This window comes from Globicephala melas, chromosome X (assembly GCF_963455315.2).
Source record: "Globicephala melas chromosome X, mGloMel1.2, whole genome shotgun sequence".
NCBI classification, from domain to species: Eukaryota; Metazoa; Chordata; class Mammalia; order Artiodactyla; family Delphinidae; genus Globicephala; species Globicephala melas.
The window spans coordinates 93,877,313-93,898,776 of NC_083335.1; the positions used below are offsets into that span (position 1 = coordinate 93,877,313).

At 41.8% G+C, this 21,464-nt stretch overlaps 1 protein-coding gene across 1 annotated transcript in view; it reads right to left on the reverse strand.

The window, feature by feature from the left end:
• The window catches only part of SYTL5 (synaptotagmin like 5), a 224,196-nt gene that overhangs the window by 88,791 nt on the left and 113,941 nt on the right, over positions 1 to 21,464 (reverse strand). Inside the window, exon 3 of the mRNA XM_060292910.1 lies at positions 1,490 to 1,699. Coding sequence (XP_060148893.1) covers positions 1,490 to 1,699 — 210 coding nt within the window. The remainder of the gene's footprint in view (positions 1 to 1,489; positions 1,700 to 21,464) is intronic.

The window sequence follows — 21,464 nt, forward strand, 5'->3', positions numbered from 1 at the left end:
GTAGAAAGCAAAGTGCATTATTGATGCTTTTCTGTATATGTATATGGAGAAATATCCAAAGTAAATACTTTGATTTCATGGGAAAAACAGGAAGGTACCCAGGATTATTTCTGCATCTTGATTTGCAGATGACTAAACTCAGTTTAGAAAAAGAATACCAATATCAACAAAAGCTACGTTGCAACACATTATGTCAATGATTCCATCAGTGCTCATTCCCCCAGATCTGGTAAATGATGCTTGCCAATGACTAAGAGGCAAGTATGAAGAGGAATTTACGCGAGACAAAGAACTGAAGATGGTTGCTTAGGTAAATCAAAGTAATGTATCCAAAGAAAGAAATGAGATAACGTAAATGGTTCATTTCTTTAGAGCTGCTTATCTCAATGTAGTGTGGAAACATAATATGAACTGCTCAATTTATGATCAATTTTATGAAAAAGTACAGGAGAAATAACATTGGTTAAATAATGCAATCAGTGAACACAGGAGACCTCAATAGAACACAGTCGTCCTCATTCAGAGAAGTTGGAAATGAAGGTCACTCACTCTTACTACTAAACTATTCACTTTTCCTCCCAAGATAGCCTCTTAACTCCTATAAGAGAATGAGTTAGTGAGGATAAAAGATAAACCAAACCCAACCAAACCAGGTAAACCTGATGTGATGCCAGCATCCCCGACCTCAACCACAGGAAAGAGAGGTCAACATGGAGTTGCCTGGAGATGAGATTATTACGTGCCATCCAGAGCAGAAGAGATGAAGGGACCTTGGGAGGGAGAAAACGTACCAGTTGATCCAGGGTCAGATTTCTTAAAAGGATGGAGCTCGGCATGCCCAAGGAGTAGTAGAGACCTTATCGTGCTTGGACTCCAGTTCAACTGAACTTAGAAAACAATGACTCTTGATGTGCACCCTGGCTGGCAGACGGAAACCCACAGCCATGACATTCCCGCAGGCTAAACACGGAGGCGAATGATAAAGCTGTCTCCCTTCACCCTTTCTCAAGAACTAGCTTGGGAGGAAATTCAGGGGCTACTTCAGCTGATGTGAAGAGCAGGCTGGATATGTAATACTCATCTCGCCAGTCACCCCAAATGTCTAAGAATGTCTCAAGGGCAATTGTCTGTGCCTTCTGAGAAGCCATGTGGAGCCAGGTATGGCTCTAAGAGAGCCAGAGGGTGGTTTTCAGATGCAGCAAGAGACCATGTTCTGTGAGGCTTCCAGTTGTACTGTGTTTTATAGTTTAAAAAAATATGCATATTGTTCCGTTTTTGTCTGTCTGTCCCTTCCTCTCTCTCTCTGTCTCTCTCTCTCTCTCACACACACCACACCCTGCCAAGGCAGTGCTGAGCCTGTGGCTGGGCTACACTTTTAGTTCTACTCTCTATCCCTACCTTTTAAATACTCTTCTTCCTTCTTGCTTTCCCCCACTCCAAACCCTTCAGTCATCAAAACTGACTTTCCACACAAAGGCAAGAAACTCACGCGACTTTGGCACAGACGGTGCAGCGCCAGCTTCCATCAAGGCCTGAGACCCGGCACTGGCTGCACACTCTGAGTGAGCAGGCCGGGCACGGGTCTCCGCGGTCGAATATCAAGCCCAGGTTTCTCTGACAGTGAGCACAGACCCTGCTGGTCTCTTGTTGAGTCTTCCCACTTCTACGTTTTGCTTCCAAAAGTTCACTTTTCAGCTTCCTGGAGGAAGAGAAAAAAAATCACTTACAAAATTCCCCAAAAACAAACCAGAGGAGCAGAGCTATCTTCATTTAAGGGGTGTTTTCATTTGCAAGAATATTTGAAAGAATCAAGGAGTTAGAGTCAAATGACTCAAAAAACACAATTTCTCCCTCCAGAATCAATAATCCTTTGATCTCAGTAGTGGAAAAACATAATGTTTCTGTTTTAATTTGACATCTTCCACTAGCACTACTATTTTGCTATTAGTATTTATTTACATTCTACTCTATCTTCTCCAGGATATCCTTGATACCATAACATGGGAATACAACCCCAGTCTACAGGCATGCACAATACCATGTTCTCTCCTTGCCTAGATATATTACATGAGGCGAGAGTGTGAAATCAAGCTTGGCAACATGGGTACTTTCCTTAAGAGAGCCAATGAAGAGTTTGCTGCAAAGACACTGTCCATCATTTCAGGTCAAAATGCTTCCGCTTAACATAATGAGGGTTTCCAACAACTTCCACTGACCTAGGGGCTCTGCTATTAGATATGCCTTTCTTTGAATAGAGGTTCCATCATGAATTAGTTGTTCAACCTTAAACAATGATTTACCCACTCAACTTCAGTCTCTTCAGTTCTAAATTGGGAGTATTAACATTCTACTGGGACTGTTTTTTTTTTTTTTTGCAGTACGCAGGCCTCTCACTGTTGTGGCCTCTCCCGTTGCAGAGCACAGGCTCCGGACGCGCAGGCTCAGCAGCCATGGCTCACGGGTCCAGCCGCTCCACGGCATGTGGGATCTTCCCAGACCGGAGCACGAACCCGTGTCCCCTGCATCGGCAGGCGGACTCTCAACCACTGCGCCACCAGGGAAGCCCAACATTCTACTGGGACTGTTTTTAAGATTAAATGAGAAGATGCTGGACTAGGAGGATGCGGAATTCACATCTCCGCACAACTAGGACACCTCACAGGCACCAGTTGGGGACCACGGACACCTAAGGGGACAGGAGGAACCCCCTAGCAACCAGGTAGGATGTGGGGAGTGGGGGGTAGTGAGGGGGAGTGAAGGGGGAGGAGAAGTGGAGGCAGGACAAGACCAGCGCCCCTGAGGGGTGGCTGTGGGAGGGGAAGGGATCCCACACCCGAAGGGGGAAATTGGGGAACCACTGGAAGGGCAGAGGACCAAAAGGGGGTGTGGCCAGGTTTCCACTGCCCACTTGGGCCCCCAGGAGCCTGCTGAGATCCTCTGCCCACCAAGGCCGCCTCCAGCCACGCAGGTCCTGAGGGAGTGGGAGGGAGGGAAGGGGGAGCAAAAATAAAGGCCGGACCAACAGGACCAACACACCTGAGGGGTGGCTGGGGGAGGGGAGGAGTTCCTACACCCAGCGGGATCCACTCACAGGTTAGGGGTCCAGCGGGGAAGGAGGAGAACAGAAGGGTACGTGGGGTGGGGGGGTTAGTGGAGGAACGGAAGGGAATGCAGCCAGCGCTTTCCCTATCCACTTAGGCACCAGGGAGCCTGTTGGGCTCCGGGGCCTAATTCTCTGCTCTCTGGAGCCTCCCTCCTGCCGTGCAGAGCCCAAGCCCACCCCTACACGCCCACCCAGGGCCCTACTGCTGCACTCAGAGACCCCATCCAACACTGTGCCTAAACCCCACCCACACACCCTCACTCAGGGCCCTACCTCCCAACTCCGGAACTCCACACTCCAGAAACCCTCCTTTCCACGTGCTGCCTCTCCCCTTCCCTGCAGGTCCTAAGCAGAGGCCCTGCCCCACGCTTGAACTTTGCCCTGCCTAGGCTCCACCCTCAAGGCCTTTTCCGGCTGTGGTCCTGAGCCTGGGCCCTGACCCATGCTCAAACGTCACCCCAGCCACCCCCATGCAGGTCCCGCCCCACCCTAGACCCCACCCCTGCCTAAGTTCCACCTCCCACCTAAACTCCTCCCGCCACAGCCAAGGCTTTTTTTCCCCCGTTTTTCCTCTTTTAGATTAGGGCTCTGTTCTCCCTTGCTGATTTCTTTATATTTTTACTTTTTCTAATAAATCTTTTATTTTTCTAATTTTATTTTATTCTTTATACTTTGTTATTGTTCTGCTCCTTTTGGCTTGTTCGCCTTTTTTTGTTTTTTCCTCTTTCTGTTGTGGTTTTATTTTACCTTGTTGCAATTATATTTTAATTTTTCCTGATATATTTTTTATCTTTCTAATTTTATTTTATTTTTTATTCTTTGTTATTGTATTGCTCCTTTTTTCTTTTTTTTTTTTGGCATGCCACATGACTTGCAGGATCTTGGTTCCCAGGCCGGAGGTCAGGCCTGAGCTCCTGTGGTAGGAGCTCCGAGTCCAAACCACTGGACTAGCAGAGAACCTCAGACCCCAGGGAATATTAATCGGAGTGAGGTCTCCCAGAGGTCCTCATCTCAGCACCAAGACCCAGCTCTATACAACTGCCTGCAAACTCCAGTGCTGGACGCCTCAGGCCAAACAACCAGTAAGACAGGAGAACAGCCCCACCCATTAAAAAAAAAAAAGAAACGACAAAAAAATATGTTACAGATGAAGGAGCAAGGTAAAAACCTACAAGACCAGATAAATGAAGATGAAATAGGCAACCCACTTGAAAAAGAATTCAGAGTAATGATAATAAAGATGATCCAAAATCTCAGAAACAGAATGGAGAAAATACAAGAAATGTTTAGCAAGGATCTACAAGAACTAAAGAGCAAACAAACAGTGACGAACAACACAATAATTGAAATTAAAAATACTCTAGGAGGAAACAATCGCAGAATAACTGAGGCAGAAGAATGGATAAGTGAACTGGGAGAAAAAATGGTAGAAATAACTGCTGGGAGCAGAATAAATAAGAAAGAATGAAAAGAATTGAAGACAGTCTCAGAGATCACTGGGACAACATTAAACCCACCAACATGCAAATTACAGGGTTCCTAGAAGAAGAAGAGAAAAAGACAGAGTCTGACAAAATATTTGAAGAGATTATAGTTGAAACCGTCCCTAACATGGGAAAGGAAATAGTCAATCAAGTCCAGGAAGCACAGAGAGTCCCATAAAGGTTAATCCAAAGAGAAACACGCCAAGACACACTTTAAACAAGCTATCAAAAATTAAATACAGGGCTTCCCTGGTGGCGCAGTGGTTCAGAATCTGCCTACCAATGCAGGGGACACGGGTTCGAGCCCTGGTCTGGGAGGATCCCGCATGCCGCGGAGCAACTAGCCCCGTGAGCCACAATTACTGAGCCTGCGCGTCTGGAGCCTATGCTCCGCAATAAGAGAGGCCGCAATAGTGAGAGGCCCGCGCACTGCGATGAGGAGTGGCCCCCACTTGCAGCAACTGGAGAGAGCCCTCGCAGAGAAATGAAGAGCCAACACAGCCATAAATAAATATATTAATTAATTAAACATGTTAAAAAAAATTTAAATACAAGGAAAAAATATTAAAAGCAGCAAGGGAAAAGCAACAAATAACATACAAGGGAATCCCCATTAGGTTAACAGCTGATCTTTCAGCAGAAACTCTGCAAGCCAGAAGGGAGTGGCAGGACATATTTAAAGTGATGAAAGGGAAAAACCTACAACCAAGAGTACTCTACCCAGCAAGGATCTCGTTCAGATTCGATGGAGAAGTCAAAAGCTTTACAGACAAGCAAAAGCTACAATAATTCAGCACCACCAAAACAGCTTTACAACAAATGCTAAAGGAACTTCTCTAAGCGGGATACACAAGAGAAGAAAAAGACCAACAAAAACAAAAGCAAATCAATTAAGAAAATGATAATAGGAACATACATATTGATAATCACCTTGAATGTAAATGGATTAAATGCTCCAACCAAAGGACACAGGTTGAATGGATACAAAAACAAGACCCTTATATATGCTGTCTACAAGAAACCCACTTCAGGCCTAGGGACACATACAGACTGAAAGTGAGGGGATGGGAAAAGATATTCCATGCAAATGGAAATAACAAGAAAGCTGGAGTAGCAATACTTACATCAGATAAAATAGACTTTAAAATAAAGATAGTTACAAGAGATAAGGAAGGACACTAGGACACTACATAATGATCAAGGGATCAACCCAAGAAGAAAACATAACGATTATAAATATTTATGCACTCAACATAGGAGCACCACAATACATAAGGCAAATGCTAACAGCCATAAAAGGAGAAATCGACAGTAACACAATAGAGGGGTACTTTAACACCCCACTTACACCAACAGACAGATCATCCAGACAGAAAATAAACCAGGAAACACAAGTTTTAAATGACACAACAGACCAGATAGATTTAACTGATATTTTTAGGACATTCCCCCTGAAAGCAGAAGAATATACTTTCTTCTCAAGTGCACACAGAACATTCCCCAGAATAGATCACATCTTGGGTCACAAATCAAGCCTTGGAAAATTTAAGAAAATTGAAATAGTATTGAGCATCTTTTCCAACCACAATGCTATGAGATTAGAAATCAATTACAGGGGAGAAAAACAGAAAAAAAACACAAATACATGGAGAGAAACAGTGCCCTGCTAAATAACCAAGAGATCACTGAAGAAATCAGAGATAATCAAAAAATACCTAGAAACAGGACTTCCCTGGTGGCGCAGTGGTTGAGAGTCCACCTGCCGATGCAGGGGGTGTCCCAGTCTGGGAAGATCCCACATGCCGCGGAGCAGCTAGGCCCGTGAGCCATGGCCACTGAGCCTGCACATCTGGAGCCTGTGCTCCGCAACGGGAGAGGCCACAACAGTGAGAGGCCTGCGTACCGCAAAAAAAGAAAAACAAAAAAGAAACCGAGAAACAAATGACAACAAAAACACGACAATCCAAAACCTATGCGACGGAGCAAAAGAAGTTCTAAGAGGGAAGTTCATAGCAATTCAAGTTCTCCTCAAGAAACAACAAAAATCTCAAATAAACAATCTAATCTTATACCTAAAGGAACTAGAGAAAGAAGAACAAACAAAACCCAAAGTTAGTAGAAGAAAAGATATCATAAAGATCAGAGCAGAAATAAATGAATTAAAAACAAAGAAACAACAACAAGATCAATAAAACTAAAAGCTGGTTCTTTGAGAAGATAAACAAAATTGGTAAACCTTTAGCCAGACTTATCAAGAAAAAAAAGGAGAGGACTCAAATCAATAAAATTAGAAATGAAAAAGAAGAGATTACAACTGACACTGCAGAAATACAAAAGATCGTAAGAGACTACTACAAGCAACTATATGCCAATAAAATGGACAACCTGGAAGAAATGGACAAATTCTTGGAAAAGTACAACCTTCCAAGATTGAACCAGGAAGAATTAGAAAATATAAACAGACCAACCACAGGTAATGAAATTGAAACTGTAATTAAAAATCTTCCAACAAACAAAAGTCCAGGACCAGATGGCTTCACAGGCAAATTCTATCAAACATTTAGAGAAAAGGTAACACCTATCCTTCCCAAACTCCTGCAAAAAATTGCAGAGGGAGGAACACTCCCAAACTCATTCTACGAGGCCACCATCACCTGGATACCAAAACCAAACAAAGGTATTAAAAACAAAGAAAATTATAGACCAATATCATTGAAGAACATAGGCACAAAATTCCTCAACAAAGTACTAACAAACAGAATCCAACAATACATTAAAAGGATCATATACCATGATCAAGTGGGATTTATCCCAGGGATGCAAGGATTCTTCATTATACACAGAACAATCAGTGTGATACACCATATTAACAAATTAAAGAATAAAAACCATATGATCATCTCAATAGATACAGAAAAAGCTTTTGACAAAATTCAACACCCATTTATAATAAAAACTCTCCAGAAAGGAGGTACAGAGGGAACCTACCTCAACATAATGAGAGCCATATATGACAAATCCACAGCAAGCATCATTCTCAATGGTAAAAAACTGAAAGCATTTCTTCTAAGATCAGGAACAAGACAAGGATGTCCACTCTCATCAGTATTATTCAACATAGTATTGGAAGTCCTAGCCACAGCAATCAGAGAAGAAAAAGAAATAAAAGGAAAACAAATGGAAAAGAAGAAGTAAAATTGTCACTGTTTGCCAATGACATGACACTATACACAGAAAATCCTAAAGATGCCACCAGAAAACTACTAGAACTAATCAATGAATTTGGTAAGGGTGCAGGATACAAAATTAATACACAGAAATCTCTTGCATTCCGATACACTAACAATGCAAGATCAAAATGAGAAATCAAGGAAACAATCCCATTTACCATCACAACAAAAAGATTAAAACACCTAGGAATAGACCTACCTAAAGAGGCAAAAGACCTGTACTCAGAAAACTATAAAACACTGATGAAAGAAATCAAAGATAACATAAACAGATGGAGAGATATACAGTGCTCCTGGATTAGAAGAATCAATATTGTGAAAATGACTGTACTACCCAAAGCAATCTACAGGTTCAGTGCAATCCATATCAAATTACCAATGGCATATTTCACAGAAGAAGAAATTTTACACTTTGTATAGAAACACAAAAGACCCTGAATAGCCAAAGCAATCTTGAGAAAGAAAAACGGAGCTGGAGGAATCAGGCTCCATGACTTCAGACTATACTACAAATCTACAGTAATCAAGACAGTATGGTACTGGCGCAAAAACAGAAATATAGATCAATGGAACAGGATAGAAAGCCCAGAGATAAACCCACACACATATGGTCACCTTATCTTTGATAAAGGAGGCAGGAATGTACAGTGGAGAAAGGACAGCCTCTTCAATAAGTGGTGCTGGGAAAACTGGACAGGTACATGTAAAAGTATGAGATTAGAACACTCCCTAACACCATACACAAAAATAAGCTCAAAATGGATTAAAGACCTAAATGTAAGGCCAGAAACTATCAAACTCTTAGAGGAAAACATAGGCAGAACACTCTATGACATACATCACAGCAAGATCCTTTTTGACCCACCTCCTAGAGTAAGGGAAATAAAAACAAAAATAAACAAATGGGACCTAATGAAAGATAAAAGCTTTTGCACAGCAAAGGAAACCATAAACAAGATGAAAAGACAACCCTTAGAATGGGAAAAAATATTTGCAAACGAAGCAACTGACAAAGGATTAATCTCCAAAATATACAAGCAGCTCATGCGGCTCAATATCACAAAAACAAACAACCCAATCCAAAAATGGGCAGAAGACCTAAATACACATTTCTCCAAAGAAGATATACAGACTGCCAACAAATACATGAAAAGATATTCAACACCACTAATCATTAGAAAAATGCAAATCAAAACTACAATGAGGTATCACCTCACACCAGAGAATGGCCATCACCAAAAAATCTAGAAACAATAAATGCTGGAGAGGGTGTGGAGAAAAGGGAACCTCCTGCACTGTTGGTGGAAATGTGAATTGGTACAGCCACTATGGAGAACAGTATGGAGGTTCCTTAAGAAACTAACAATAGAACTACCATATAACCAAGCAATCCCACTACTGGGCATATACCCTGAGAAAACCATAATTCAAAAAGAGTCATGTACCACAATGTTCATTGCAGCTCTATTTACAGTAGCCAGGGCATGGAAGCAACCTAAGTGTCCCTTGACATATGAATGGATAAAGAAGATGTGGCACATATATACAATGGAATATTACTCAGCCATAAAAAGGAACAAAATTGACTTATTTGTAGTGAGGTAGATGGACCTAGAATCTGTCATACAGACTGAAGTAAGTCAGAAGGAGAAAAACAAATACCGTATGCTAACACATATAAAAAGCGGTACTGATGAACCTAGTGGCAGGGCAGGAATAAAGACGCAGATGTAGAGAATGGACTTGAGGGCAAGGGGAAGCTGGGATGAAGTGAGAGAGTGGCATGGACATATATACACTACCAAATGTAAAATAGATAGCTAGTGGGAAGCAGCCGCATAGCACAGGGAGATCAGCTCGGTGCTTTGTGACCACCTAGAGGGGTGGGACAGGGAGGGTGGGAGGGAGATTCAAGAGGGAGGGGACATGGAGATATATGTATACATATAGCTGATTCACTTTGTTATACAGCAGAAACTAACACAACAATGTAAAGCAAATATACTCCAATAAAGATGTATTAAAAAAAAAAAGTACTGTTTCCCAACTCTCATCCCCACAGATTCTGGTATAATCGGTTTGAGATGTGGCCCATGCAATGATTTTTTTTAAAGCTTCCCTATGTATTCTAATGCACTGCCAGATTTGGAAAACACTCCTCTAGAAGAAAGGTTCACTCCCACTTAAATGCTTCACAGACATGCCATTCTTTTGTTATCCAGCTCCATTCCCTCCTTCAATACATTTCCAGAAAAAACCAAAAACAGACAAACAAAAATACCCCCAGACATCCCCGGATCATCACACACATCTCATACCACCTCCTTCTACGCTTGTGGTTCTCTGCTTTGTTATACCCAACTAGATTAGCATCTCCCCAAAGGCAGGAGCGATGGCTTTAGTTTCTTATATATACTGCTCAGGACTCAATTGTGTGGTAGATCATAAGATCCTTAAATGTTTAAAACTATTACCTCTTTTGGGCCTTCAAAGTAGTTTATGAGATATTATGAGCCTCATGTTAAAGATAGTAAGCAGTAGAGATAAAATCAGAAAGCAAGTCTTTGAATTCCTAGCCTAATGAGAGATTCATAAATGGAGAACTTTAAAAGTGAGGTTTCCAAAAACCTATGGTTCTTTGTCTCACTCATTCATCCAGTGAGCATTTATTGAGTGCCTATTGTGTGCTAGGCATTCTGTACTTCAGATACGAAAATGAGTCAAAACAGGACACCTACTAAGGACTCCCAGTATCCTTGATGTCAGTCAAGAAGAGGACAAATGATGCAAGATGATTCATCTGCTGCAACAGGCAGCCATACAGGGCACTCTTAAGTCCTCACTCTAGGATAAACAACAAGGTCCTACTGTATAGCACAGGGAACTATATTCCACATCCTGTGATAAACCATAATGGAAAAGACTATAAAAAAGAATATATATATATATATATATATGTATAACTTAATCACTTTGCTATACAGTAGAAACTAACACAACATTGTAAATCAGCTGTACTTCAATTTTTTAAAAAACTAAAAGTATAGTGGCCATATGATCCGGCATTCCCATTCCTGGGCATATATCTGGAAAAGATGAAAACTCTAATTTGAAAAGACACATGCACCCCAATGTCTATAGCAGCACTATTTACAATAGGCAAGACATGGAAGCAACCTAAATATCCCTTGACAGATTAATGGATAAAGAAGATGTGATACACACACGCACACACACACACAATGGAATACTACTCAGCCATAAAAAAGAATAATGCCATTGGCAGCAACATGGACGCACCTAGAGATTACCATACTGAGTGAAGTAAGTCAGAAAGACAAATACCATTTGATATCACTTATACATGGAATCTAAAATATGACACAAATGAACTTATTTATGAAACAGAAACAGACTCACAAACATAGAAAACAAACTTACGGTCACCAGAAGGAAAAGAGCCTGGGGGAGGGATAAATTAGGAGTTTGATGTTAGCATATAGAAACTATTGTACTATATATAAAATAGATAAACAATAAGGTCCTACTGTATAGCACAGGGAACTATATTCAATATCCTGTAATAAACCACAATAGAAAAGAAAAAAAGAGTCCTCACTCTCTTGTCCAACTGAACACAAATGACCAGAACCCACAACACATGCTTTTCTAATCCCTTATTTAGAGCTTTATGGCCTTTATGTCCTTTTTTCATGAGCAACTGGCTCCTGAAATTGAGTGTAAGAAAAGTTCCACACAATTTACTTTTGAAAACCTGTAAAGGCTACAAGTTTTAAAATAACAGGATGAGTTCTCATTTGAAGATTGCAGTTGTCTTATTTGGAAGAGCATAACAGACCTTTAAACACCTCAGGGCACAGGAGAAATAGAACACTGCCTAGTCAAAACACTGCCTAGACCTTTAAACACTTCAGGGCACAGGAGAAATAAAACACTGCCTAGAAATAAAACACTGCCTAGTCAAATAAAACACTGCCTAGACCTTTAAACACCTCAGGGCACAGGAGAAATAAAACACTGCCTGTACCAATTCATGCAACAATGATAACGAAACACCGTGATCAAAATGAGTAAAACAAAGAACGATCCTAGACTGAGTCCTATCCCAGCAGGCTGGTGGGCCAAAGAATAAGAAACTGAGAACAGGAGGTATTGCAGGATACTCCAAGAGACTAATTCTCTTCCGGAAATAAATTCTATGATCAGGTGCCTGAAGTTTAACCACTTAGCAGCTCCTTACCTACAGTGGGCGAGACCACTTGGAGAAATTATGGCCATAAAGTCAAACATTTATATTGCATCTTTCTTTGTGTTCTATTCACAGGACTTTATTTAGCAATTGGGTTTCACTGAGCTCCCAGTTCCAGAGTCTGAAAAGACTTGGGACTCTGTATAAATCAGGCCACAGGGAAGCAAGAACTTCAAGGTCCAAACACACCAATTGGGAATTCCTAAGGCAATTGGTGTTAATTGTCCCACATATCCTGAGAGCTAACTCTGAGACTATGGAAAAAGCTGGGGAGAATTCCATAGGCCGGCATCAAATATTAAGCACATCGACTCAAGAAAATGCATAACCTAAAAGTTGAGAATTGTTTTATTTGGCAGACTTTCTGAGGATTTAAGCCCAGGAGGCAGCCTCTCAGATAGCTCTGAGGGGCTGCTCAGAAGAGGGAAAGGAGGACTCAGGAAATATAGAAGTTTTGCAAAACAAAAAAAAACAAACACACAAACAAAAAACAGGTAGTCGGAACATCAAAAGTTTACCGTTAAGTAAAGTAAACCAACCAAACATCTCAAGTTAATGAATTTAGCGGTTTTCTATGTATGGGAAGATGCAAGAGTCCGGGCTCGTTGAAATCATTCCTTTGATATGCACCTTAGCTACGTAGGGCCAGTATCCAGTTCTTTCCCATCCTGAGTCCCAGCTTACTGGTTTTTCAAATCTCTGAGAAATTGACCTAATTCAATCATATCTAGGATAATTTCACCTTAAATGGACACAACGATTTTCAGACGCTCAAGAAGAAGAGAAAGGATAATGGGAGGGTAACTGCAGCCAGGAAAAGAAAGTGTGCAATTGGAGAATAAGTACCAAGGAGAAAGGGAAGTACAGGGAGCTAGGAGAGAGGAACAGGATGGAAGATGTCTCTTTCCTCTGCTTTACTAGCCCCCACTCACAAAGCAAGGTGGACCTCATTTGGTTCCTGCATTGCTGGTCCAGTCTCAGGAAGGTATCTGAGAAAGGTGAGTTTCTGGGCTGTAAGTATTAGGGGAAACACTGACTGAAACTGCCCACCCTGGCCAGGCACCACAGTAACCATCTGCATGAGTTATTTTACAACAGAAGATCCTGGTAAGGAATACAGAACAAGCCACCACCAACTGGAAGAATTCGGGAAAGGTCAAAAGGAGATGAAAGGAGACGCCAGTCCATATGTCCTACCAACCTCCCAGAATCCTCCTTGCTGGAATTCATCTTGGCTGAGGGATGTGTGCACCACCAGCAAGGACCCTGAGTCAGAATGATTGGCCAAAGACAACCCGGAAACTAACCCCATCACCATAAAACCCGAGACTGTGAGCCACGTGGCAGAGCAGTTCTCCTGGGTTCCCTTACCCTGCTGCTCTCCACCCAGGCGCCCCTTCCCAATAAAGTCTCTTGCTTTGTCAGCACGTGTGTCTCCTCGGACAATTCTTTCCCGAGTGTTAGACAAGAGCCTACTCTCGGGCCCTGGAAGGGGTCCCCCTTCCTGCAACATAAGCACAGTATCTGTTCATCTCTCTCATCCACATAAGCTAGAAATGCTTCTGGTTCCAAGTAACAGGCTTAAAAAATTGGTTTCATTTCTTCCCCCCACATACAAGAAATCCAGAATTAGGTAGTTGCTTGTATTAGCTCAGCTGCAAAATCAGGTCATTAAGAATTCATTTCATTCTGATGGTGCCCTATCTTCAAGGTATGGCTCATCATTCTTACGTAAAATGGCCAGGCATCTTCAGCAGAGCATCCAAGTTTAAGGCAGGAAGAATAGGGAGGGCGTGTCAGTTACACCTGTATCTTAATAGAAAAGCAAAAATTGATTCAGAATTCCTTCCATCAAGAAGGACTTCCCTAATGAAGTCCTCCTTAGGTTCCCTTGACCAGACACTGTCACAGCATCACCATTAGCTGCAAGGGAGGCTGGGAAAGTGGAACAACTTGGGACTGCAGATCCCTGCCCTCCTGACATTAGATGTGGTAACGTGACTCACACTGGTCCATGAAATGTGATATGTGACTCCAGGTAAAAGCTATAAGAGCAAGTGCATGGTTTATCACAAACCCTCTTCTTTGCATGAAGAATGGCAATGTCCCAAATAGTGTGTACCCTGTAAGTTTGAGTCCTGGTCTGAGGATGCCATGAAAGAGAGTCCCTAGCCATCTTGTTATGGACATGGAGCATGAGATACAAATAAAGCTTCATTGTTATAAGGCACTAAGAATCTGGGGCTGTTCTTACAGCATCATTTCGCGTGCCCTGACTCATAAATGTATAGCCTAGTTCTTCATCTAGCTGGCTTCGATATATTCTTTTATTTCAGCTTTACTGCTGTTCCCCCAGAGTGGCTTTCTCTGATTACCAAATCTACCACAGATTCCCATCTTATTCTAACTCAGAGAACTGTGTTCTTTTTCTTTACAGCACTTACCATAATTTTTAATTGTACATTTATTTGGCTGTTTTTACTGGTTTAATGTCTTGCCAACTCCTCTGTAATCTCCACAAGGGTAAGACTGTATCTGTTTTGTTCAGCTTTGCATTTTATAGCACATAAGCAGTGCTGGGAACATAACAGCTATCATTTAATTGAATGAATAAAAGAGAGCATAAGCAAAAGCTGGTGAGTGACAGAGAAGGAGAAAGGAGGAGGGAAGAAGGGAGAAAGAAAGGGAGTGGGTGGGGGGAGAAAATCTCAGCCATACTAGGTATCACTGGGCATTCCAGTTAATCTCTCTGGGTCTCAGTACTTCAACTTCAAAATGAAGATGGTAATTCCTTTCCTATCTTCCTCCGAGGGTGTTTGTGAGAGCCAGAGGCAATTAAGCATGGTAGTGTGCTTCATGAATTATAGAGACCTTTACAATATGATGCCATTATTATTAAAAAAGAGAATGAGAAGAGAAAAATGTACAATGCTAGATCGGCTAAGAATTCAAATTAAAATTTGCTAAAACTGAAATCAAACACATTTCGAAAAAGTAATATGAGCCTGAGAAAACTACAGAATGTTCTTAATTACTTGGTAAGGATTTTTAGAACTTTTCCCATCTTCCTTAACCTCATTCCTACACTTTTGTTGACAAAGCAAAACTATTGTGATTCTTGAAAACGTTTAAAGTCTAACCATTTCCTCTCTTTGTTCTTACCTGAAAAGAAACAAAGAATACTGGAGATGGATGAAAACGTGTAGTAGAGGTAAATATGGCCCCAAATCAACTGTTAAAAAGTAATGAAGAATACAAAGAGAAAGAATATTATGAAAAAGATATTACTCAGCCATAAAAAAGAATGAAATAATGCCATTTGCAGCAACATGGATGGACCTAGAGATGATCATACTAAGTGAAGTAAGTCAGACAGAGAAAGACAAATGCAATATATCACTTATATGTGAAATCTTAAAAAATGATACCAATCAACTTATTTACAAAACAGAAATAAACTGACCGACATAGAAAACAAACTTATGGCTACCAAAGGGTAAAGGGGGGTAGGGATAAATTAGGAGTTTGGGATTAACAGATACACACTATTATATATAAAATAAACAACAAGGATGTACTGTATAGCATAGGAAACTATATTCATATCTTGTAATAACCTATACTGGAAAAGAATCTGAAAAAGAATAGATACACATATACATGTATAACTGAAGCACTCCACTGTTAATAAATGGAATATTGCCTGCCTTATCAGTAAACAAAGGATGTCACAGTCATCAGCAATTGCAGCCATCAGCCAACGGTGAGCTGTACACTGTACACCCAAAACTAACACATTATAAATCAACTATACTTCAATTTAAAAAAATACAAAGAAAAAGAAAAAGGAAAAAAGTTGTTGAAGACATTTACTTCCAGCTAACACCAATTCTTTATTTGAGATAAACTCAGGATGCCCTTGTATTTTAAAATATCAGTTTATTCTTTATGTTTCCTTGTTGCTACACAGGTACATGTGTATTAACATGCGAACTGATGACCTATATAGAGTTGAAATCCTAAAGACTGAAGAGATGAACGATCTCAACTGTAGTGAGGGGGCTATGTTCTAGTTTGGTGAGAATAGGACTGAGTTGACGCCCTGCATTCAATTTGTGCTTTTCCTGGAATTTCTTTTCTGTTCTTTCCGGAGGGGAAGGGCCGAAAAAGGACCATTCCAGGGCGCGGCGCTGGGCTTGCCACATTTGGGAGTGCCGCCTGAAGTTGGGCGCACAGCCTCCCGACGCCCTGCCGTTGGGCTGGTGGAGGCCGCAGCACTGCTAGGGTTGTATCAGTCCTCCTGTTTGCACTATTTCTTTTTGTGACCATGGCCCCGCCTTAAGTATTTCTAATTAAGAAACAAAACCTCAGGAAACCGAAACTTAACCAGCCGCTCGCTTCTGTAATTACGCCTGCTGACCCCCCCCCCCCCCCCGCAACCGTCCAACCAATCAATCGGCGACTAGTGTCTCTGTTTAAAAGTCAACCAATCGGCGACTAGTGTCTCTGTTTAAAAGTCAACCAATCGGCGACTAGTGTCTCTGTTTAAAAGTCAACCAATCGGCGACTAGTGTCTTTGTTTAAAAGTCAACCAATCGGCGACTAGTGTCTCTGTTTAAAAGTCAACCAATCGGCGACTAGTGTCTTTGTTTAAAAGTCAACCAATCGGCGACTATGTTTGTACAGGTCTATAAAAGAGCTGTACTAAACTCCGCCAGGACCTCTTAGCGTCACCGGCAACGAGTGCGCGGAGGTCCAGGTTCGAACCTGCAATAAATGACCCTTGCCGTTTGGCTTTGACTCTCGACTCTGGTGGTCTTGTGGAGGGGCCTCGCGACCTTGGGCATTTCAGTAGTTGAATGATAGAATATTTTCATTTCTATATTCCAGTGATATACTGAAATCATTTTCTTTCTATCCCATCATCAAAAATGTTCAATGCATTACAAAGACTGCTTGCTTTATCACTGCACAGACACATTCCTTTCAAATCAGGAATTGCTTTCATTAAAATTCCCGTCACTTGTGTGTGGCATTACTTTTCTTCTATTACCCTGTCTAGACCTAATTATCCTGAACACTATTTTGCATCAAATACGCTAGGAATTTTAGAAGAGAAGCAATTAGCTGCCTGGAAGAGGAAGCCACAGAAGCTTCACAAAGCTTCTTTGATTCCTTGACATCTTTACACAATCCTCAATCTCATCTAGCAGAGCACATCAAGGCTCAAGAGAAATAATGAGCAAGCGTGGACTGTACAGAGGTCCAGAGCATAAGGCTCTGAAGTCAGACTCCCTGGGTTCAAATCCTGGCCTTGCCCCTTATTTCCTTGGAGACTTTAAGAAAATTACTTAGCCTCTCTGTCTCAAGACTTAAAGAGACTTAACCTGTGTCTCGAAATATTCCCTGCGTAAAAAAAAAAAATCATAGTAGTTACAACCTCATAGGTTTCTTGGGACCATTAAGTAAGATGATGCTGTCGTGAGCATAAGTAAAGTGTGAAGCACAGCTTGGCACACAGTAGTTGTGGAATAGACCATTCTAGTATGCATCTCCAAATCTGTCTTCTCCATTTCTCTATTAGTGGAATGTTTAGCTAGGCTCATGGCCACTCAGAGTAAAGACTATATTTCCCAGCATGACCTGCAGTTAGTTTTGCCATGAGTCTAAATGTTGGCCAATGTGATGTGATCAGAAATGATACAGGCAACCTCTATCTAGGTTATGGCCCTAATGGAAAAGCGGTATCCCTGTCCCTCGAACCCTTCTTCCTTCCCAGAGGCTGGGATGAGAACTTAGGGGTGAGCCACCTTGGATGAAGCGCCAAACTCTCAAGATGGTAGAACTACAGAAGACAAGGCACCCAGACCCATGTTATAATGGAGCCACCATTAACAACGTCACAAATCCGCCGAACAGCCCAGACTTTTCCATTAGAGAGCAATGTATTACGTTTCCATCTTGTTTAAGCCATAATTAAAACGTGTCTCTGTCACCCACAGCCAAACTTATTTCCCAAACAAATACAATAAGAACTCTGCAAATATTAGCTCTTTTTATTATTGTACACTTGCAAAGATGCTGCTATCAGGTTTTGCTTCAGCCTCTGCTGCAGTGCCTGCCGGCTAAATTCCTGTCTAAAGCTAGAGTTTCATATTCCTTTAAGAGAGCAAAACCATGGCGACTAACGAAAACTATTGCCCGAACCAGAAACAATGAGACAAAAATCACTTGAAATAATATATGCGGGCAGAATAATGTCACAGCAGCCTGATGCCAATGGTTGCATGCCTCCTACCACTCCTGTCTTTTGTTCACATCCAGAGGCAATGCCGTCAACACTGGGGCTATTTCATATTTGCCTAAGGAAAACCCAGATGTGACCAGACCTCCTTTCCGTACTCTGAATACAAAAATGTGACTTTTTCATTTTGATTGTAGATTCTGTGTGTAGAACCTATTATTAAGAGCTAACCATCATAAGGCTTAGCCACAATAATGACGGGCACTCTGTTTTAAGTATCATGCTCTTAAATGCTGACAGTAACCCATGAGAAAGACATTATGATTCTGATTTTATAGATAAGAAAGTCGAATCTCAGAAAGGAAACTTCACAGGGCTATTAAGTGGTGCAGTCGATTCAGATCCAGAGTTTTATTTGCCCAAATCTGTTCTTTTTCCTACACCAGGCTCCCCTCATTGCCTCTCAATGTATTAAAATATTGTTGCTCAGAAAGAACACTGTATTTATATTAAGGACTGCTATTGCTTTCCTAGTTGTGCAAAGCCAGGCTGAACACAAAGTTCAGCCTCAGTAAACATGAAGGGCTTCTTCTGCCTGCCCTGCTTCTCCCACTAAATGCCACGTGCCCAAGTCGCCTCTTATCACAAAGTCTTTCATGACAAATAATCCCCAACAGAACTGTTCCTCAACAAACACCACTATAAACTTTATAAAGCTTTTGATTAGTTTTCAAGTCAAAGGCTATTAAAAACAATCAAGACCATCCAAGAATTGGGGGAAAATTTCACTCAGATAGAAAGCTACTTCACAGAACGTAAATAAGGAACAGAATTGAAAGAACGCTTGACTAAATAAAGAAATCTTTGGACTTCCCTGGTGGTACACTGGTAAAGAATCCGCCCTACAATGTAGGGGACGCAGGCTCGATCCCTGGTTGGGGAACTAAGATCCCACATGCCTCAGGGCAACTAAGCCCGCACACCACAACTACTAAGCTCATGTGCCTCAACTAGAGAGCTGCGTGCTGCAAACTACAGAGCCCACGTGCCCTGGAGCCTGCGCGCCGCAACTAGAGAACAGAAAACCTGCACGCCACAACTAGAGTAGCCTGCGTGCCGCAACAAAGAGCCTGCATGCTGCAATGAAAGATCCCACATGCCTCAGTGAAGATCCTGCATGCCACGACTAAGACCCGACACAGCCAAAAACTAAAAAATAAATAATAAATCTTTTTTAAAAAGAAGGAAAGAAAACTTGCGATTTGTGTCGATTTAATTGTGTTTAGAAATTGTCTTGGGAATTCCCTGGTGGTCCAGTGGTTAGGACTCTGCACTTTCACTGTCCTGGGCCCGGGTTGAATCCCTGGCCAAGGAACTAAGTTCCTGCAAGCTGCACAGTGTGGCCAAAGAAAGAAAAAAGAAAAGAAAGTGTCTCAAGGAGAGGGGGCACTGTGAAATATTCATGTCTGCAGATGATACCAAGCACTTTCCGGTAGTAAAACACTTGGCTCATAGGAACATACCAGGAGATCTCTCAAAGCCATGTGAACAGACAGGCAACTGTTTATTATCTATAGTCTTAAAATCATAGCAGAAATTGATCTCATATGTAACTATCAAACCAAGTCTTCCACCTGGGAACACCTTGAAATAAATATCATCTCAATTTCCTGGCCTGACAAGGAACAAGGACGTATTCTACTAATCTGAAACCCAAAGGATACCTTTCTTGAGTATCAAGAACAGTAGAAAGATGCTCATCATGGCTAATTATTAGAGAAATGCAAATCCAAACTGCAGTGAGGCACTAGCTCACACCAGTCAGAAGGACCATCATTAAAAAGTCTACAAATAATAAATGCTGGAGAGGGTATGGAGAAAGGGGACCCTCTTACACTGTTGGTGGGAATGTAAGTTGGTGCAGCCACTATGGAAAACTGTATGGAGGTTCCTCAAGAAACTAAAAGTAGAGTCACTATATGATCCAGCAATCCCACTCCTAGGCATATACTCAGACAAAACTATAATTCAAAAAGATACATGCACCCCTATGTTCATAGCAGCACTATTTACAATAGCCAAGACATGGAAGCAACCTAAATGTCCATCGACAGACGAATGGATAAAGATGTGGTTCATATGTACAATGGAATACTACACAGCCATAAAAAAGAATGAAATAATGCCATTTGCAGCAACATGGATGGACCTAGAGACTATCATACTGATCAAAGTAAGCCAGAAAGAGAAAGACAAATATCATTCGACATCACTTATATGTGGAATCTAAAATATGACACAAATGAACATATCTATGAAACAAAAACAGACTCACAAATGTAGAGAGCAGACTTGTGGTTGCCAAGGGGGAGGAGGATGGGAGAGGGAAGTATGGGGAGTTTGGGGTTAGCAGATGCAAACTATTATATATAGATGGATAAATAACAAGGTCCTACTGTATAGCACAGGGAAGCATATCCTGTGATAAACCATAATGGAAAATACGAAAAAGAATATATATACATGTAGAACTGAGTCACTGTGCTATACAGTGGAAATTAAACACAACACTGTAAATCAACTATACTCCAATAAATTTTTAAAAACCAGGAGAGGGCTTCCCTGGTGGCGCAGTGGTTGAGAGTCCGCCTGCCGATGCAGGGGACATGGGTTCGTGCCCTGGTCTGGGAAGATCCAACGTGCCGCGGAGCTGCTGGGCCCGTGAGCCATGGCCGCTGAGCATGCGCGTCCGGAGCCTGTGCTCCGTAACGGGAGAGGCCACAACAGCGAGAGGCCCGCGAACCTCCCTCCCTCCCAAAAATAATAATGTATAATATCTCTTTAATAATTTTATATTGATTACATGGTGGAATGATAGCACGTTGGATATATTCGTTTAAGTTAAATATAGCATTTAAGCACAGAGTGGGCATAGTAAATAGCACTGGACCAATACTGTGCCACCTTGTCTGAGATGTTAAAAATTAGGATCACTGGGCTTCCCTGGTGGCGCAGTGGTTGGGAGTCCGCCTGCCGATGCAGGGAACGCGGGCTCGTGCCCCGGTCCGGGAAGATCCCACATGCCGCAGAGCAGCTGGGCCCGTGAGCCATGGCCGCTGAGCCTGCGCGTCCA